Source organism: Papio anubis, chromosome 3, assembly GCF_008728515.1.
Source record: "Papio anubis isolate 15944 chromosome 3, Panubis1.0, whole genome shotgun sequence".
Classification (NCBI taxonomy): domain Eukaryota; kingdom Metazoa; phylum Chordata; class Mammalia; order Primates; family Cercopithecidae; genus Papio; species Papio anubis.
Window position 1 is genome coordinate 83559010 of NC_044978.1, and position 20057 is coordinate 83579066.

The 20057-nt window shown below is 40.6% G+C and overlaps 1 protein-coding gene across 2 annotated transcripts in view; it reads left to right on the top strand.

Annotated features, from left to right (window-relative positions):
* The first annotated feature begins 2784 nt into the window (after positions 1-2784).
* The window catches only part of PPA2 (inorganic pyrophosphatase 2), a 104702-nt gene continuing 87429 nt past the window's right edge, over positions 2785-20057 (top strand). The window contains exon 1 of one of the 2 annotated variants that reach the window (XM_003899048.5): positions 2785-2985. In XM_003899048.5, coding sequence (XP_003899097.1) covers positions 2829-2985 — 157 coding nt within the window. In that variant the 5' untranslated portion in view covers positions 2785-2828. The remainder of the gene's footprint in view (positions 2986-20057) is intronic. The other variant, XM_009207297.4, reaches the window with a different exon arrangement.

Here is a 20057-nt window from a genome sequence, read left to right on the forward strand (position 1 = left end):
GGCCGGATCTCGGCTCACTGCAAGTTCCGCCTCCCGGGTTCACGCCATTCTCCTGCCTCAGCCTCCCGAGTAGCTGGGACTACAGGCGCCCGCTGCCACGCCCGGCTAAGTTTTTGTATTTTTAGTAGAGACGGGGTTTCACCGTGTTAGCCAGGATGGTCTTGATCTCCTGACCTCGTGATCCGCCCGTCTCGGCCTCCCAAAGTGCTGGGATTACAGGTTTGAGCCACCGCGCCCAGCCATGTATAATTTTTTTAACTCTTCCATCCTCATTTTACAACTTCCAGTGAGATATCAAATTTGGTCATTTCTTCCAAATTCAACATTCCTTTCTATTTCTATTGCCAGAACTACTGTCTGGGTCCTTGCCACTTGGTACCTGAGATACTGTCAATACCTGGACACCATAACTCATATTTTATATTTTGGTCTTTCCTACATATTAGTTATAGTTTTCCTGAGCCACCAGTTTCAATTCTGTGTTGATGAATCTCTGGTGGTTTGATATTTCATAAACTCTGGAAATGTTATTTCATGATTTTCTGTGTATTTGTCTTTACTCTCCAACTTGTAAACTCCTGGGACTAAGACTTGTACTTGCTACATGATGACAACAGGAGTTGTCAATAATGGAAATCCAGTGTGTTAGACTCCAAACGTCTAAATTTGAATAAGTACATAATTAAATATTATGTAATAAACATTACCCTCAGAGTATTTTTTAAAAGTTGTAAAAGCTAACCTGATACTTATTATTTCCTATCATTTATATTATGCATTTTTAATTTTGATTCTCAAATATTTCAATAGAGAATGAAAGATGGAAATTTAAGTGATTAAAAATAAATGTAAACCTACTTAACAAAAGTCAGGGTTTCCTTTCCTGAATGCGCGATAACTTGGTAACATTTTACAGTGAAATTTACAAAATAACAAGTTAGTGTCAAGATTTCATTTTAAGTAAACATTTATATTCAGAAATGTTTAGTATCTTTGTTGGTTTCTTCAAATCAGGATGCATATAACTTGTCATCAGTTACTAATTAAATATGTCGCCAGCGTTAAGAAAAGCTATTAGCAAGAGGGACCTTGGAACTTTATGCTGGATTATCTCAACAGAAAACTTTTTATTTATTTATTTATTTATTTTTAAACAGGGCGTGGCTCTGTTGCCAAAGCTGGAGTGCAGTGGCTGATTTTGGCTTCACTGCAACCTGCGTCTCTCAGACTCAAACCATCCTCCCATCTCAGCCTCCCAAGTAGCTGGAACTACAGGCGTGTGCCACCCGCCTGGCCAATTTTTGTATTTTTTGTGGAGATGGGTTTTTACCATGTTGCCCAGGCTGCTGGTCTCAAACTCCTGGGCTCAAGTGATCCTCCCACCTTGGCCTCCCAAAGTGCTAGGATTACAAGCATGAGCCACCATGCCCAGCCTGGATACTTTTAAGTATCCATAGATCATTAGAAATTAGCCCACAACCCTGCCTCCATAGGAATTTGTCTTATTCAAATATCTAATCTTCAAAAGTTAATAGAAAAATTAAGCTTTTTTTCCAACATAAAGAAACAATAAAATTATACAACCGTGTGATATATGCACAAAAGAGATTTTCTCTCCTTTTTATGGGAGCATTTGCCTTATAGTTGTGCCTATTCATGTTGACACATTACAAAGCTACCACTGTTGACAAAAACATTTTAGTATCTATAATCTTAGTAGAGAGTCTCTAAGTAGCTGGTCACAACATCTCCTAGGGATCCTTTCTGGAACCTGGGTAGACCAGTTTCTCAATTTTAATGATCACACAATAATTGGAGATGCTGAAAGAACCTGGTTGCCCAGTAGGAAAGTGGTCTAGATGATGATAGTCCCAAAGAAGATGGACTAGAAAAAAATAAAATGACACTTGGGGCAGAGTACTGGTGTTCTACAATAGGGGCAGAGTACTGGTGTTCTACAATATCCATTCTCCCAGCCGGGCGTGGTGGTTCACGCCTGTAATCCCAGCACTTTGGGAGGCCAAGGCAGGCGGATCACCGTAGGTCAAGAGTTCGAGACCAGCCTGACCAACATGAAGAAACCCCGTCTCTACTAAAAATACAAAAATTAGCCAGGCGTGGTGACGCGTGCCTATAATCCCAGTTACTCGGGAGGGTGAGGCAGGAAAATCGCTTGAACCCAGGTGGCGGAGGTTGTAGTAAGCCGAGATTGCGCCATTGCATTCCAGCCCAGGCAACAGTGTGAGACTGTCTCAAAAACAAAAACAACAACAACAACAAAAAAAGGAAAGGATAAATCATCTCTATGGGTTGGGAAATGGTCTCATGGAGAAGATGGCATTTGAGTAAGCTACTTAGGGTTTTTTTGCTCTATAAGTCGGTGTCAACGTCACGTTTTCACGTGGTGGCCTGATCATTTTGTCTTATAGTGATGTCTTTGTGTGCATGTGCGCTCATCTCCTATATTGGACGGGGTCTAGAGCAGTTCCTGGCACAGAGTAATCACTCAATATTACATCACTGTAATAAAAAATCACGATAGCAAATCTTGACGGGATAAATGAAGGCATGAATAAATGTATAAATTAACAAGTGGCAGTGAGCGCTTCAGGGGTGGTGGGTCTTGTCTTACTCGTCTTTGAGCTGCGGCCTCGCTGAGGGCACAGTGCGCGCAACTGGCTGGTGGCCCAGATTCACTGGCAGGCACCAGGATCCTAGCCCAAGCGCCGGGGCGGGAGGGATGACTCCGGACGGTAGGGGGCACCGGCGCGCGGCCGGGTCGGGTCCCCCGGTAGCTCCGCGCGCACAGCCGGACCGTCGTTGACGCCATGAGCGCGCTGCTGCGGCTGCTGCGCACGGGTGCCCCTGCCGCTGCGTGCCTGCGGTTGGGGACCAGTGCTGGGACCGGGCCGCGCCGTGCTATGGCCCTGTACCACACCGAGGAGCGCGGCCAGCCCTGCTCGCAGAATTATCGCCTCTTCTTCAGTAAGTAGCTCGTGGAGGTTCGCTGAGCGGCGCACCGGAGAAACCTGGGTGGGGGATGGAATAGGGGACACTTGCGGCGCCCCGCGCGGTCTCCCCTGTCTCTCTTTTTGGGGCCCTCGGCGGTAGCTGCGCGGTCCAGGCAACCTTCCTTCTCGCCGGAGCGCGCACCGAGTCACGAGAACTGACAGCGAGGAGACGGCGGATCAAGACCCCAAAGCGAGCGCAGAGGCTCAGGGCTGTCGGCCGGGGGTACACAGCGCCCTGTGCCCTGCCAGCCGCCCTCCCCGAGGGGTGGGCAGAGTGCTAGCGGCCACCCCGCGGCGGCCCGCAGCCATTAGCCGGCCAGGCCGCGGTTCTCGGTTCACACAATTTAGTGAGGAAGGGAAGGCAGAGCCCGCCCACACGCCGGCCTTTCTAGTGGCGTAAGAAAAGCTCCTACTGCGGGAGCTCACTGACGTCGGAGAGGCGGGCGGAACTTTGCAGATGCCTAATCCAGCGTGTCTTCTTTTTTGGAGGGACTCTGATGAAGGTTCTTTCCCAGAAGCTTGACTCGGTACGCACAGGTTTACACCCTGAATATGATCCACCATCCAAAGCCTCGTTGGCCCCGGGGCAGCCCCTTTTCCTCCCCAAGTTGAACAGCCCAGAGGGCTAAGCGACTTGGGGGGGGGGTGGTCCCTGAGTTTTCCAGCTCAGAGAAAGGACACAGGTCTTCCGTGTACCCCATTGTTTCACTATGTACGTTAAATGTAACTGAAAATAGCGATCTTGGTCGCTTGCCTTCACGCCCCACTGACTGCAGAGCCTTGGAGTGGTAGTATCAAAGTGGGCCTTGCATTATTGCTCCCCTTTTCGGAGCACTGGCCCTGGAGGCTTTCACTTCTAAGCAGGCCCTCCGAGTTCTTCAGGTCTTAACTCTGTGACCCCGAACGAGTTTAAGTTGCTAAGCCTTGTTTTTTCCATCTGTAAAATAGGGCTGCAAGAATTACATGACATTGTATATGTAAAGTGATTAGTCACAGGGCCTAAAATATAAATTACTATTAATAACTATAATCATTATAAATATTTGTAATTTATGAAGGATTTGCAGTTATCCTACATGAGTTTAGGGTCGAGGATTATTTTGTGGGAGAGAAGACAAGTTTGCCTAAAGTGTGATTATAATGCAACTAGTACTAGAATTTCTGTTTTCTTCAAAATTGGTTGCAGTTTTCACCCTGTGCCACATATTTTCTTCTGTCTTTGGTTAAGACTAATCAGGTGAACAGGAAGTCTCAAATTTCTGAATGGATTGTGTTCCAAAAGGTTACCATATGATGAATAATGGGAATAGTCATAGAAACAATGTTTAAAGTGGTAGTTCACTTTTTAAGCAGATAAAAAAAAAAAAAAAAAAAAAGCCTGTCTGCTGCAAGTCTTCTAGATTTGCAATAACTACAGTAATTAATAGATACCCAAATATTCAATAAATATGAAGTGTGCTAGACACTGTTAGGCATAGTACAGAGATTCACAATATTACTATAATTAATTATGGAAAAAGTAAATACACTGGTTGAGCAAAAACAGGCTTGAGAAGCCTGGCACGCACAGAGTAGTTGACCCAGTACCGGATTTGGAATGGGGAGTCCTAGGCCGTAATCTTGGCTCTGCCATTAACTCGCTGTGTGCTGTTGGGTGGGTGGTTACTTCAATTCTTTTTCACAGAGCCAGTTTCTTCAGCCGTAAAATGAAGCATTTGACCTTGAAGTGATGATCCTCAAGGTTCTTCTCAGCACTGGTATTCCCTGAAGGCATTGGATGAATAATGGAGATTCTAACAGTCTCTATTAGGACAGGATGTCGAATGGGGGCATTTTCGGGATTATGTTGGCCTCCTCTTGTTGGTTTGTTTCTTTAGCTTCAAATGTACTTAGAACTCATGATTTTTCTGTAACTAGAGTGCCACAAATAAAATACGTTTTTATTCAGCTGGATAAACAGCACAGGAAAGAAGAAAAGCTGATTTTACTAAGGTAAATGGGCAAAAATTGGAAGAAAGGGGAGTGTGGTTTTGGAGAGGGTCCAGATGGTGAGATCCTGATTGGAAAGTGTGTTGGTTAAACAGTTTCTGAACGAACCGCCAGATGGCATCACTGGCCAGGACCGTTTACTACCTGCTAGAAGGGGTAGGGCAAAGTGAAAGGAAGCCACTCTAGGACGAATGGGGTAAGGGGAAAACAATGAACAAATTACCCTTTATAAAGATGGTCACAGATTGGATATTTTTTACTCAGTATGTCTGTATGCAGTACTAGGGTGGACTAATGTCTCACTTCAAAGACAAATATGAGTGTAGTACTACTTGGCCTAAACTTGTTATTCATTGTTACTGAAGCAGAATCATTTTCCACATTTCCAGATATATTCCAAGTCTCTGAAATACTAGTGCATTGGGAGGTAGAACATTTTCCAGCTTCATGTCTGTAAATGGTTTCTCTTTACTGTCATTCAGTAAAATCAGAATAAGTGATTCATGTAATACTTTAAAAAAATTGGTGTTAAGCTCTGTAGAAACAGTGAGACAGGATGATTAGGGGAAAGAGTATCCTGGTGGGAATCATCAGGCCTCCTTGTGCCAGCCCTGACCCTGTTAGTATCTTGCTGTCACTTCACCTCCCTGCATCTCATTGTTTTAAACCACGGAATGAGGAGATTGGACCAGATGATCATTTTCCGAACTGCTTAGTTGAACACAAGCATCCCATGGTGTATTACTAGGTTTTCTTTAAAACAGGGGGTTTCATGGTTTAATAAATTAGAATACTTCCCATTTTATTGCTTTTTTGAAGAGTAATTTGCCTATTGAAGTTCTGGAAAATTCGGATGTAACTTCTCCGAAACCTGAACCACAGAGTACTTATTTCTCAGAACATTTGTTAACATCTTAGTGACACCAGGGTTATGATTTCTGCAGCTTCCAGAAGCAACTGTGCTGTAACAGTTCTAGACTAATAGTCAAACCACTTAAGTTGTAGTCCTGACTACCATCTTGGACAAGTCACTCGACTGAATTAACCACCAGATGGCATCCCTTACCTCAGATGACATCCGGTAGCTCAGTTTCTCCATAAATAAAATGGGGAAAGCACTAGTAATTTTATAGAATTGCTGTGGCAGTTAAATGAGACTATGTGTATAATTATCAGTGTCTCACACATGATAGGTATTTAATAAATGTTATTTATTTTTCCCTTTTGACTTTAAGGCATTAGACTAAAATGTTATTGTTACATTCTGTGAAGGGAGAGAATAAGGGATGTGGATAGAATTGATTATTTTGAAAGTGTTCCTATTAAATTATAGGTTTCAGAGGGGTTTTTGTTGCTGTCGTTTATTCATTTTATTTATTTTTGTTTGGTTTGTTGTGCACTCACGACTCACTGTAGCCTTGACCTCCCCAGCTCAAACGATACTCTCACCTCTGCCTCCTGGGTAGCTGGGACTATAGGCATGCACCACTGTGCCCGGCTTCCTAGATCTTAAAGTTTTAATGGGTACTTGCAGTCTTTTGAATTAACTGTGAAATCATAATGAAGTTAGATTCACTTATATTGAGCCAAAGACCTAACACTGCATATATTCCTTTGATATCTTGGGTGTTTTTGTTTTGTTTTGTTAATAACTTGAAATTTTATTTTAGATTTCAAACTTTTCTCCGAGGATAGGGAAAAGCTATGCTTTCCATAATTTGGAATTTTGTTATTATGGGACAGGCAACTGGTTTACTGAGAGAAATAGTGCTGTGGATAATTCAAGTTGCTTTTATTTAGTCTGGAAATGAACCAAGCCATTCTTTAAAATTAATTTACTTTGTCACTTACAGTAAGCATGTGCTTGTGTTGAAATTACTATAAGTTTTCTTTACGTCATCTGGGTAGTAGGTGGAATCTGCCATTGTAAGTGCTCTATCTTTGGACTTAAAAGAGAACTTCCCATGAATAATCCACAAAATATGTTTGAGTCTTAAATATGAGTTTCTGTAACTTTTTAAAGTTGACCTATGTCATAGAACTTCAACTGATATAATAGAACACAATGGGTTTTGTGTGAATATAGAAAAAGTATTTTATTTGATTTTTCAGTCCTTAAAACCTTAAACGTTTTCTATATGAATGCTGTGAAATAGGAATTGTGTGATCTACATGGAACAGAGGAAGCATTTTTATTGAAGTTTTTAGGCTTCTTTACATTTCTCAATCTTTTTATCAGAAAATAAAACAAAGCTAGCTTCAGTCATTGCTGAAACTTCCAGTAAGAATCTCTATAAGTGGTTTTGTAATAGTGTGTCATCATATGTTGGTATATGGCATGCATTTAGCTGTCTGGTATAGATACATAAAATTAGGTATGGTTTTCACATTCCATTCAATTTTTTCACTTGCTCTAGTGTAAGTAATAAACTTTCATCCTGATACAACTTGCTCTTGTGAGAGAAAGAATGACATAGATAACTTAGGAAATGCTAGAATAAAATCTAATCTTAAACCAGTTGAAGGGAAAATTTTGATCACTGTTTGGCAATATCTTGTAGATAGATGGGCCTGATAGAGGTTAGCAATTAATGCCTAAGGACACAATCTGATTTTTGACAACAGTGAAAATGCCAAGGCAAAAATGACGCAGTGACTACAATCATTTATCTCTTTTCCCCTATAATAAATATCCTATTAAAGTGATAGTGAGGGTAAGAAAGGATAACCCTAAAACAACAGATAAGAAGGAGCCACCAAAGCTTGAGATTTTGAAATATGTATAAAAGATGAAAAAACCGATGGAGGTATGGTTATTAATGAAGCAGTGTGGAAGAAGTCCCAGCTTAAGTATATGTGTTCAGGGGACGTAGTTTAGGAAGAAGCCGAGCTGCTGCAGAACCTCAGAGAGGTTGTGGGTATGTTGATATCAGATAGGATAGAGAGTTAGATGGATGTAGAACTTAACACAGGGGGATTAGTTTAAGTTGTATTACAAATAGTACACAAATATTTCCCATGCAGGTCTAATGCATGAGGGGTGTGCTAGTTCCACCTATAAAAGTGGAATGAAGAGCTGAGAGGGAAGTAGGACCCCTGATGGTGTTGGTGCCCCAGCAGTACTCTGCATGCTGGCATTTGGGGACCCCAGCATAACAACCAGCCTCCTACCCATTCATTTCTGTGGGAACATAGAGCTCCCAGTCATTGTTTCCTAGTCTCTTTAATATAAACCAAATAGCCAAGGATCACCTAAGTTAGGCTTTCATTACTACTGTTCTACCAAACTGCTTTTTGTCAGGGCTACCTGTCACCTCCATGCTGCAACCTTAATGGTCAGTTTGAAGTCCTCATATGACCAATCAGCAGTAATTTTTACAGTTGATCGCTTTCTCTTTGAAACACTTTTTTTTGTCTTTCCCAGAGGAAACTGCTTTCCACTGGGAAGGCACTTTGTCTTAGTTTTGATGCTTCTCCTTCACATTCTCCCTTGCTGAACCTTTGTCATATTTCTGAACTCTAACCTTTGAAGTGCCCAGGGCTCAATCCTCAGCCCAGTTCTCTATCTATACTGCCTCTCTAGGGCAGGGGTTGGCAAACTTTTCTGTAAAGGGCCAGATAAGAAATACTTCAGGTTTTGCAAACCATTCACTCTCTGTCACAACTCCTCAGCTCTGCCTTTGTAACATACAGCCATGGACAGTAAAAGTATGGCTGTGGTTATGTTCCAATAAAACTGTATTTACAGAAATAAAACCAGGCCATGTGACAGATTTAGCCCATGAGCCAGAGTTTGCTGACCATTGCTGTCACTCTAGGTGATCCCATCAGGTCCCATAGTGTTAGACACTTTATAATTCCCAGATTTACAACATTAGCCCCAGTCTCTTCTTGAACTCAGAATTTACACATCCAGCTTTCTACTCTGTGTTTCTACCGAAATATTTAAGATACAACTCAAGATTAACAGTACAAAACAGAACTCCTGATTCCCCATCCCCACCAAACTTGTTTCTTTCTCTGTCTTTAGTTGCTAACCCATAACTTGGGAATCATTCATGTCACTTTTTACTCTTATCCCACAGCTAACTCATTAGCATATTTTTTGAAATGTACCAAAAGATAATTCCTTCTCTCCACTTCCACCCTTGTCATTTTCTCTGTGTCACCATCATACACCTTGATCAATTGTAGTAACCTCCTGATTCTTCACCCTGCTTCCACCTTTATCCCTGTATAGTCTACTTTCCATACAGCAATCACCTTGATCCTTTTAAAATGTAAGTCAGATCATGTCCAAGTTCTGCTGAAAATGCCAGTGGCTTTCCATTTCACTCAAAAATTTTTTTGAAATATGTATCATAGTATGCAAGGTCCTACTGGATCTAATACTGGGCTCCTCTCTGAATTCATTGCTTGCCACTTTTCCTTTTGATCAATGTCCTCCTGCCATCCTGGCCTCCTTGCTGTTTCTCAGACATGCCATGTATGTTCTTTCCTCTGCACACCTGTGCTTTTTATGCCTTCAGTGCTCCTCCCTAGAGGTCTGCTTGATCTCTTCCCTCACTTCATTCAGATCTGTGCTGAACTGTTGCCCACCAGAGAGATCTCCCCTGACCATTCGATATCAAATATTACTCCTTCTATTACAGTAGATAGCTAGTCAGGCATGAGCAGGGCAGAAAAGGGCTCCTCTCCCTCACCACACACCAGGAATGACAGGCAACCATCAGGTGATGGTCAGGCAGTTGTTAACTGTTTCTCTAAAATATTAATTGGTTGCAGCCTGCACCAGGGAGAGGTAGTCTCCAAATAAACAGAAGCATCTGAAGCTTGTGGTCAGCAGCTTCCCATGAGATCTAAGGAACTGGGTGAGTGGGCTCAAGCATTTGAGAACATTAAGAACAAAATGGCAGAGTTTCGTATATGACCCCCTAGGGACATTCGACTGGTAAGGGAAGAACACCTCAGGTGAACATGCGTACAACTCCAGTAAACACGTTGCACTTGGTCCCCCTCCCAAGTGCTAGAAGGCTACTGTGTGTACAGACAGCCTGCTCCAAGGGAAGACTCAGGAGATGGGACACAAGATCCCGGAAGTATGCCAATGTATAAAACCCCACGTCGAAATGTCAAACCGTGCATTCGTCTGTTCAGGTTGCTCACTTTGCCCTCTTCCAGGTGTACCTTCCTTCCCTTTGTTCCTGCTCTAAAGCCTTTTATTATAATAAACTCATTCCATCTCTAAAACTTGCCTTGGCCTCTCCTTCTGCTTCTGTCCCTCAGTTGAATTCTTTCTTCTGAGGAGGCAAGAATTGAGGTTGTTGCAGAGCCATAGGGATTTGCCACTGGTAATTATTCATTCTTCACTTTCCCTAATTTGTTTTCCTTTATCTTTATAATGCTTATGATATGTGATAGAATAAACACATAATCAATTCTTTTGCTCCCCAACTAGAATGTGATTTCCATAAGAGCAGGGAATTGGAATTTTTATCTAGTATCTAGAACCATGCTTAGTACAGTGCGTATGTTCAATAAATATTTACTGAATGAATTCAAGGAAAACTTAAAAATTAAATGGGAAAAACAAGAAACTTGAATTTTAAAAGGTCAAATGGGTGTTGTTTGTTACATCTGTTATAAAGGAAAGGAAGGAGTGGGCTGTGAAGAAATGGCAATCAAGACCAAGACCTCTTTAACAAATAACTTGTTAAAACAAGTAACTCAGTAGAAGGTGTAGTGGGTTGAATGGTGTTCTGTTTTAAGCCATGAAGTTTGTGGTAATTTGTTACAGCAGTCCTAAAAAATGAATATAGATGAATTAGAAGATAAGGGAAAGAAATCTTATCAGAAAGTAGAACAAAACATCAGAGATAAAGGAGGCAAGAAGTAACATAGAGATTGAATCCAGAAAATCCAACATTTGACTCATATGGGTTTCAGAAGGAAAGAACAAACAAAATGGAGAAGAAATTGTAAAAGGGATAATAGAAAAAAAATCTAAGAATTGAAGGACCCAAGTGTTCTGACCTCCCAGTGACATTATTATACAACTATTGAGAGAATCCTACATGTCTTGCTGGGTGCAGGGCTTGGGAGTGGTTAAATAATAGGCCTGCAACACTGAATGCTCAAAGACTGGAGTAATGCCTTTGAAATTCTGAGGGAAAAGAATTTTCCTCCTAGAATTCTCTACCTAGCCAGCTGTCAATCTGGAGTGAGAACTAAGTAAAGACATTTTAGACATTTAACAACTTGAGAAATTGGCCTCACACGCATTCCTTCTTACAGAACACTTATTAGGAATATGCTTCTGCAAGACAAGTAAACCAAAAAACATGAATGCATGGGATCCAGAAAATGATAGATCTACGCTGGAGAGCAAAGAAGCAGTCTTAGGATGCCCAGAAAGCATCCAGTTCATATTGTAGCCTGAGGATAGAGGGCTCCTGAGGGAGCTGTTTGGGTAAGGAGAAGATTCCATAATTTTGATGATACCTGTGAGGCATTGGAATAATTTATAGATGTGATTATGACAATGTAAGAAAGATAATTAGAAGCACAAAGAAAAATAGAAGCTGAACCAAAAAAGGAAATTTAATTATAGTATCCTCCTCACCAAAAATAGACACATAGAGAATGCTTCTCACACACCTGAGTGTAAGAATTATTTGGGATGTTTGCTAAAAATACAGATATTCGTTTCTCCTTGAGATTTTGCTTCACTAGATGTAGGATGGTGGTTCAGGGATCTACATTTTAATGAGCATTCCAAGTTTTTCTTATCTAAGAGAAATTTTGGATATATATAATAGGAAATGCATAGAAAATTCAATATGATTACAGAACATTCTGTCAGCCTTGCCATGAAAAAATAAAAGGACAGAAGACAAAAAATTAGAAGAATGAAGAAAGGGAGGTAGAAGGCAGGTTATTTATGTCAAGAAATACTATATATTTGTATTAGTTTGTTTTCACACTGCTGATAAAGACATACCTGAGACTGGGCAATTTACAAAAGAAACAGGTTTATTGGACTTACGGTTCCACATGGCTGGGGAGGCCTCATAATCATGGCAGGAGGTGAAAGGCATGTATCATATGGTGGCAGACAAGATAAGAGAGCTAGTGCAGGGAAATTCCCCCTTATGTAATCATCAGATCTCGTGAGACTTACTGTCACAAGAACAGCACAGGAAAGACTTGCCCCCATGATCCAAGTACCTCCCACCAGGGTCCCTCCCACAACTCCTGGGAATTCAAGATGAGCCAGCCAAACCATATCATTCTGCCCCTGGCCCCTCTCAAATCTCATGTCCTCACATTTCAAACCAATCATGCCTTCCCAACAGTGCCCCAGAGTCTTAACTCATTTCAACATTAACTCAAGTCTGCAGTCCACAGTCTCATCTGAGACAAGGCAAGTCCCTTCCACCTATGAGCCTGTAAAATCAAAAGCAAGTTAGTTACTTCCTAGATACGATGGGGGCACAGGTATTGGGTAAACAAACCGTTCCAGATGGGAGAAGTTGGCCAAAACAAAGGGGCTACAGGCCCCAGCAGAGCAATCAAATCTTAAAGCTCCAAAATGATCTCCTTTGACTCCATGTCTCACATCCAGGTCACGCTGATGCAAGAGGTGGGTTTCCATGGTCTTGGGCAGCTCCGCCCCTATGACTTTGCAGGGTATAGTCCCCCTCCTTGCTACTTTCGTGGGCTGGCATTGAATGTCGGTGGCTTTTCCGGGTACATGGTGCAAGCTGTTGACAGTGGATCTACCATTCTGGGGTCTGGAGGACAGTGGCCCTCTTCTCACAGCTCCACTAGGCAGTGCCCCAGTAGGGACTCTGTATGGGATCTGTGATCTCTTATTTCCCTTCTACACTGCTCTAGCAGAGGTTCTCAATGAGGGCCCTGCCACTGCAGCAAACTTTTGCCTGGGCATTCAGGCATTTCCATACACCTTCTGAAATCTAGACAGAGGTCCCAAACCTCAATTCTTGACTTCCAAGCACCCGCAGGCTCAACACCACTTGGAAGCTGCCAAGGCTTGGGGCTTCCACCCTCTGAAGCGAAAACACAAGCTGTACCTTGGCCCATTTTAGCCAGGGCTGGACTGCCTGGGATGCAGGGTACCAGCTCCCTAGGCTGCACACAGCAGAGGGACCCTGGGCCCCACCAAACCACCTTTTCCTCCTAGGCCTCAGGACCTGTGATGGGAGGGCTGCTGTGAAGGCCTCTTGACATGCGCTGGAGACATTTTAATCATTGTCTTGGGGATGAACATTTGGCCCCTTGTTACTTATGCAAATTTCTGCAGCCAGCTTGAATTTCTTCTCAAAAAATGGGATTTTCTTTTCTATCACATTGTCAGGCTGCAAATTTTCCAAACTTTTAGGCTATGAGTGCTTTTAACAGCACCCAAGTCACCTATTGGATGCTTTGCTGCTTAGAAATTTCTTCCTCCACTAGATATCCTGAATCATCTCTCTCAAGTTCAAAGTTCCACAGATCTCTAGGGCAGGGGCACAATGCCGCCAGTCTCTTTGCTAAAACTATCAAGAATCACCTTTGCTCCAGTTCCCAAAAAGTTCCTCATCTCCATCTGAGACCACCTCAACCTGGATTTCATTGTCGATATCATTATCAGCATTTTGGTCAAAGCCATTTAACAAGTCTCTCGGGAGTTCCAGACTTTCCCACATTTTCCTGTCTTCTTCAGAGCCCTCCAAACTGTTCCAAACTCTGCCTGTTACCCCGTTCCAAAGTTGCTTCCACGTTTTCAGTTATCTTTTTGGCAGCACCTCACTCTGCTGGTACCAATTTACTGTATTAGTCTATTTTCATGCTGCTGATAAAGACATACCCAAGACTGGGGAATTTACAAATGAAACAGGTTTATTGGACTTACAGTTTTACATGGCTGGGGAGGCCTCACAATCATGGCAGAAGGTGAAAGCCACGTCTCATATGGTGGCAGACAAGAGAGCTTGTGCAGAGACACTCCCCCTTATATAATCATCAGATCTCGTGAGACTTACTATCATGAGAACAGCACAGGAAAGACTTACCCCTGTGTTTCAGTTGCCTGCCACCAAGTCCCGCCCACAACACGTGGGAATTCAAGATGAGATTTGGGTGGGGACACAGCCAAACCGTATCAGTATACTTGGTGGAATAAAAAGGTATGAAGTATTAACATTAGCCAATTAAGAACTTATGCGGAATAGCCTGAACTAAACTCTCTCTCAGAATTGGAATCAGTAGGTAATTTCTACAGTTGATAAACAAAAACTACTAAATATGCTATTTTGAAAGATGAAGGTAACCACTAGACCTAATACAAAGAGTTGAAAATGGGTTGCTCTCAGAAGTGGAACTAGACTGGTGAGAGGTGGAAACTTTTATTTTTTCAGTCATGGACCTGCATTGCTTTGGCTTAACAACAGCAAAATAGGTAATTTAAAAAGCAAATTGACAATAGCTTGTTTTCAACTGTTGAGAAACAAGCAGTCTGAGCTTCAGATAAGAAAGTTCTAACCTAAAATGTATCACTAATGTATTCTGTGGTTCTGAGGAAGGGCTGTCTGATGTGTGCTTCAGTTCTACCATCTTTTTTTTTTTTTAACCTAGTGCTAGATAAGTTCTACTATCTTTAAAAATAATGGCATATGTTGCCCCAGCGCTTGCTCCATATACCATATCCCTCTGTCTGTGGCGCATATGTAAAATATAGATTATGTTATTCATTTTGTAGAGGATCAGGATAGATACTACATGTCTTTAAATCCACCTTTAGAGGATTTTAATACCCTTTAAATGGAACATAATAGCATACTAACATGATTGGCCCTGGAAAACTTTTAATGAGTTCTTATCCTTTTGCACTTTAGGGAAATGTCTAATTCTCTAATAGTGCTGAGAGGATGCCTTTGTGTTTAAACTTACTAGGTGATGATGATGATGACAGTGATGTAACGTGTCTTGTCTTAGCTATGGGTATGGATCACTGTCTAGCACTTTTGTATTCCAAAATCTAGTACATTTCCTTTTCATGTGAAACACTCTATAAATACATATTGCTTAGTGCAAGAAACTATTGAGAAAATTAAGCTTCAGAGAAATTGAGTAACTGTTGAGAAATAAACTAAAATTCTGAGCCCCTCAGTTGACTGAATGGGTCTTGTCTTGGCCAAGGGGACCCTAGAGAAACCTTGAAAACTGAGTTCTTGGCCATGACTGGAATGGGGAGGTCAAATACGCCTGCTTATGCCCTTTCCCTCACTAACTGCCATTACGTTTTCTTCCCTAAGGGCTAAATAGAAACCAGCCCTTTCAAAAGACTCCACAGATGATGATACCAACCAAAAGCCTGACAGCTGCCCCTCCCTTTTGTGGTTTCCACAAAACAACTCACCAGCATTCCCTCCTGATACGAGTGGTTCTGGCAAATCTATGGAGAATGTGCAGTGAGGGTTTTCATGTTTTCCACTTCACCTTTTGACATCAGAGAGCTGAAAACTCCACCCTCGGATCATGGTGACACCACCATTTTTTGAACATGGGTCCTGTGGAGAAGCATGAAGCTCAATTGAGCATGCTTGCAGGTTGCAGCCCTTTATGAGAAATAAAGCTCTGCTTTCCAAATTTATGAGCCTCATCTTTCTTCAGTTGCCACTTTTATCAAGCTGAGTAACTAGAAGTCAGGCTTTTGACCTTTCTAGTCATTGCTCCTATGCAAATTTATAGATATATTGCCCATTAAAGCATTATCATTATCTGAGATCTAAGGCCATATTTGTTTTCTAGGAATAGTTATATTTTTACTCTTTTTCTTCATTATTACATTTTTATTTATTAATACTATTTCATGAAATAGCTTCTAGTAGTTATGGTTATGTAAGTCAGTAAATACAGACCATTCACTCATTTGTAATCTTTTTACCTTCCAAATGACAACTAGAAAACTATGGGTATATATATATGATCTTACATCTTAATAAGTATTGGGCTTGTCCACAGTTAACAAGAGCGTTGGATCTTTAGGGAAATATGACACCAAATCAGTGTCCTAGATTTATTTACTATTAATTACAAAGGCAGTCTAGCTTTTCTGTCAAGTTTCTTTTACCCCCATGATAACAAACTTCCCTTGTTTGTGTAACTTCCTGGATTGTTAGAGCTGAAATTGATAAATTGGTTTGGGACAATGATAGGTCCCAAATGAACAATTGAAGTAGTCTTTTAAAGGATTGTATTTTTTTCTTTTCAGAATTCTACCTTTTTTACTTAAGTGACTTGAAGAGAGGACAATCACAGATTGATGATTGTTCTTGGAATAAGAGCTTCCATTTATACATTACAGTTGTCCCTCTGTATTTGCAGGGGATTGGTTCTAGAACCCCCATGGATACCAAAATTTGCAGATGTTCCAGTCCCTGATATAAAAGGGCATAGTATTTACATGTGACCTATGCACTCCTCCTATTTTTTTTTTTCTTATGGGTCGGGGAGGGGGGAAAGAAACCAAGAGAAAGGAGCCCTCTTGTCTACTTTTAATCCTCTTTGGATTACTTACAATATCTGATGCCTTGTAATGCTGTGTAAATAGTTGTTATATTGTATTGTTTTATTTGTATTGTTTATTGTTGTATTTTTTTTTTTTAAATTTGCAGAATATTTTCAATCTGCAATTGTTTGAATCTGCAGATTCGGAAGACTTACTGTGTATGTCTTCTTAACCTCCTCCTAGTTGTCTTTCAGCTCCATATTTACTTATTTTTAAAATTCCATACAGCAAAATTTACTTTTTTTGTGGACACTTCTGAGTTTTGACAGAACATAGATTTGTGTAAACAGCATCACAATCAAAGTACAGAACACGTCTACCCCTCCCTGCAAAATTTTTTGTGGACCCCTTTAGAGTCAACCCTACTCTCTTACCATCAGCCCCTGGCAACCAACCGACGATCTGCACTTTATCCTATAGTTTTGCCTTTCCAGAATGTCATGTAAATGGAACTGTTTGAGTTGAGCTTCTTTCACCTGATATAATGTATTTAGATGCATCCATTTTATTATGTGTATCAATAGTGCATTCCTTTTTATTGTGGAGTAATTAATCATTGATTAAAAGATGACTATATGAGTGTAACATAATTTTTGTCCATTTACCAGTTGTACATTTGCATTGTTTACCGTTTTTGGTGATTACGAATAAAGCTGCTGTAAACGTTTAGAGATTGTTGGGTGAACATGTTTTTATTTCTCAGTTAAATACTTGGTGGGATTTCTGGGTCACATACTAATTGTATGTTTAACTTTACAAGAAAGAGCCAAACTGTTTGCCAAAGCGAGTGCACCATTTTCAGTTCCCATCACCATATTTTATTTTAATCGAAAACATGTAAATGTGGCCCACTTTAGTATCTATTATGTTTAGAAAAGTAAATAATCATGCAAAAAATTGGTAATTTTGTTTTTTGTGTTCTTTTGTTATAGATAACTTTTTTTTTGTTATAGATAACATAGATAACTTTGAAAAGCAGGCAGAGAATTTGAAATCTGATTTAATATATGAAAGAAGAGGTTTTTTTTAAGTGCGTCCCTTTAACTGATGCAAAGAACTTTATAGACCATAGCCGAAGTTTTATGCACTTGCCATTTGTGTGCTCTTTCTCATTTTTATCCCTACCTGTGCACACATCCTTCAGGAATTACCTTGTTGCTAAGGTGGGGAAATAAAAATTTTGTTAACAGTTTAAAGGGGAAAAAAATAGTAATAGAGACATTTATCTAACAGATATTTGCTCAGCAAGTGTATATTGGATGCCTATTAAGTGCTAGGTACTTTTCCAGATGCTAGAGATCCAGTAGAAAGCATAACAGAACAAACAAAAATGAACTACAAAAACTCCAGAACTTAATTCTAGTGATAAGTGCTAAGGTAAAGCACAGAGCATGGTAGGGGAAAATAAAATATTGGTGGAAATTAACAACTTCATTGTTAAGTTATATGCCTCTATTTTTTTTTTTTTTGAGGTGGAGTCTTGCTCTGTCGCCAGGCTGGAGTGCAGTGGCGTGATCTCGGCTCACTGCAACCTCCACCTCCTGGGTTCAAGCAATTCTTCTGCCTCAGCTTCCCGAGTCGCTGAGATTACAGGCATGCACCACCACACCCAGCTAATTTTTGTATTTTTAGTACAGATGGGGTTTCGCCATGTTGACCAGGCTGGTCTCAAACTCCTGACCTCAGGTGATCTGCCCGCCTCAGCCTCCCAAAGTGCTGGGATTAGCGTGAGCCACCGTGTCCGGCCATGCCTCTGTTTTTATTAGGGAGAAGCCAAGGCTTATTTGTTGTTGTTGTTGTTTAATAAGCTTCATTTTGGAATAATTTTAGATTGGGTTAAGCTGCAAAGTTAGTACAGGATTCTACCATACCCTGCAGCCCAGTTTTTCCCTAATATTATCTTAACATCATTTACCATTGCCATTGTACATTTTTCAAAACTAAGAAACTAACATTGGCACATAGCCTTAACTAAACTCCAGATTTTATTTGGATTTCACTCGTTTTTCCACTAATGTCGTTTTTCTGTTCCAGGATCTAGTTCAGCATACCAGACTGCATTTAGTCATCATATTTCCTTACTGTCTAACAATCTGTTACAGTTTCTCAATCTTGGATTTGTTTCTTCTCTCTCATTTATTTATTTTATCATTTGTTTGTATTAGTGTGGATTCATGCATATTTGTTGTATATTTTGTTGCTCAAATTGTTCCTGCTTTGGCCTGTTTCAGATTGGTTCACGTTTCCCTTTACCATACCTCCAATCTTTTGATTTTTGAGCACTTGGTTGCCTTCTGACCCTACAAGATGCTCCAGGCTCATCTTGGGTATTCTTTGCTCCAGCATTAGAATCAAGCCTTTCTCCAAGGAGGCCTAGTTCCTTTTACTGGAGAATGGCATTTCAAAACCAAAATCTGGGTCAGGTGCAGTGGCTCACACCTGTAATCCCTATACTTTGGGAGGCCCAACGTGGGTGGATTGCTTGAACTCAGGAGTTGGAGACAAGCCTGGGCAACAGAGCAAGACCCTGTCTGTACAAAAAACTTTAAACTTAGCTGGGTGTGGTGGTGCATGCCACTAATCCCAGCTACTCTGGAGGCTTGAGGTGGGAGGCTGGCTTGAGGCCAGGAGATTGAGGCTGCAGTGAGCCATGATCATGCCACTGCACTCCAGACCCTGTCTCAAAAAAAAAAAAAAAAAAAAAAAGAAAGAAAAGAAAGAAACCAAGATGTGGTTGCTGGCGTGCTCATTGCTATTGGGATGTAGCCTGTCTTTGTTTTATTTTGTTAAATATTCTTGAAATTTAAATTTGAAAATCGTGCCAAACAGGTAGCAGGCCAGAAGTAAAACAACCTGATTTAGGAAATTACAAAGTGAAAATTTTATAGGGCTCTATTAAACCTAGCTTTTGGAAACAGATATATTCCAGTAAAAGTGCAGTGTATTTATTTAAAAGGCATTGTGTTTAATTAAATAATACATACTTTTGAAAGTATTTAAAATATACATTTTAGTATACAACTTTTAAGATAAGATAGTTTCTGTTATTGAAGTTTGTTTTTGTTCTAAGCTTACTTTAGTACTAGCATCCTCACCACATTGAATGGAAACAATGTTTCTTTTCTTTTAATTGAATAGGAACTTTGGACTTTTTTTTTTTTTCCTATGGATAGTAGGTAGAAATTGGGAATACTATTGTTGGGTGTCCCCAAGGGGAAACTGACATCAGTTTTAATAGAATTCACTTAGTTATGAGTCTCTTTTTCAAAAGTGATGGTTTTGTTTGTTTTTTGTATTTTAGGTTTTAGTCTATTGTAGATATTTTCTGCTTTGGGTGTTTTAAGCCACAGGGATAAGTAAATTATTTCAGCAACCCAAATGTGGTTTAGCTGGTATATATTTCTTTTCGGTTCTTAGATTGTGGCAAGTTTTAAAAGTTGAATTTAAGTTGGGAGTTAAAGTTAGCTTTGGAAAAAATGGGTAAG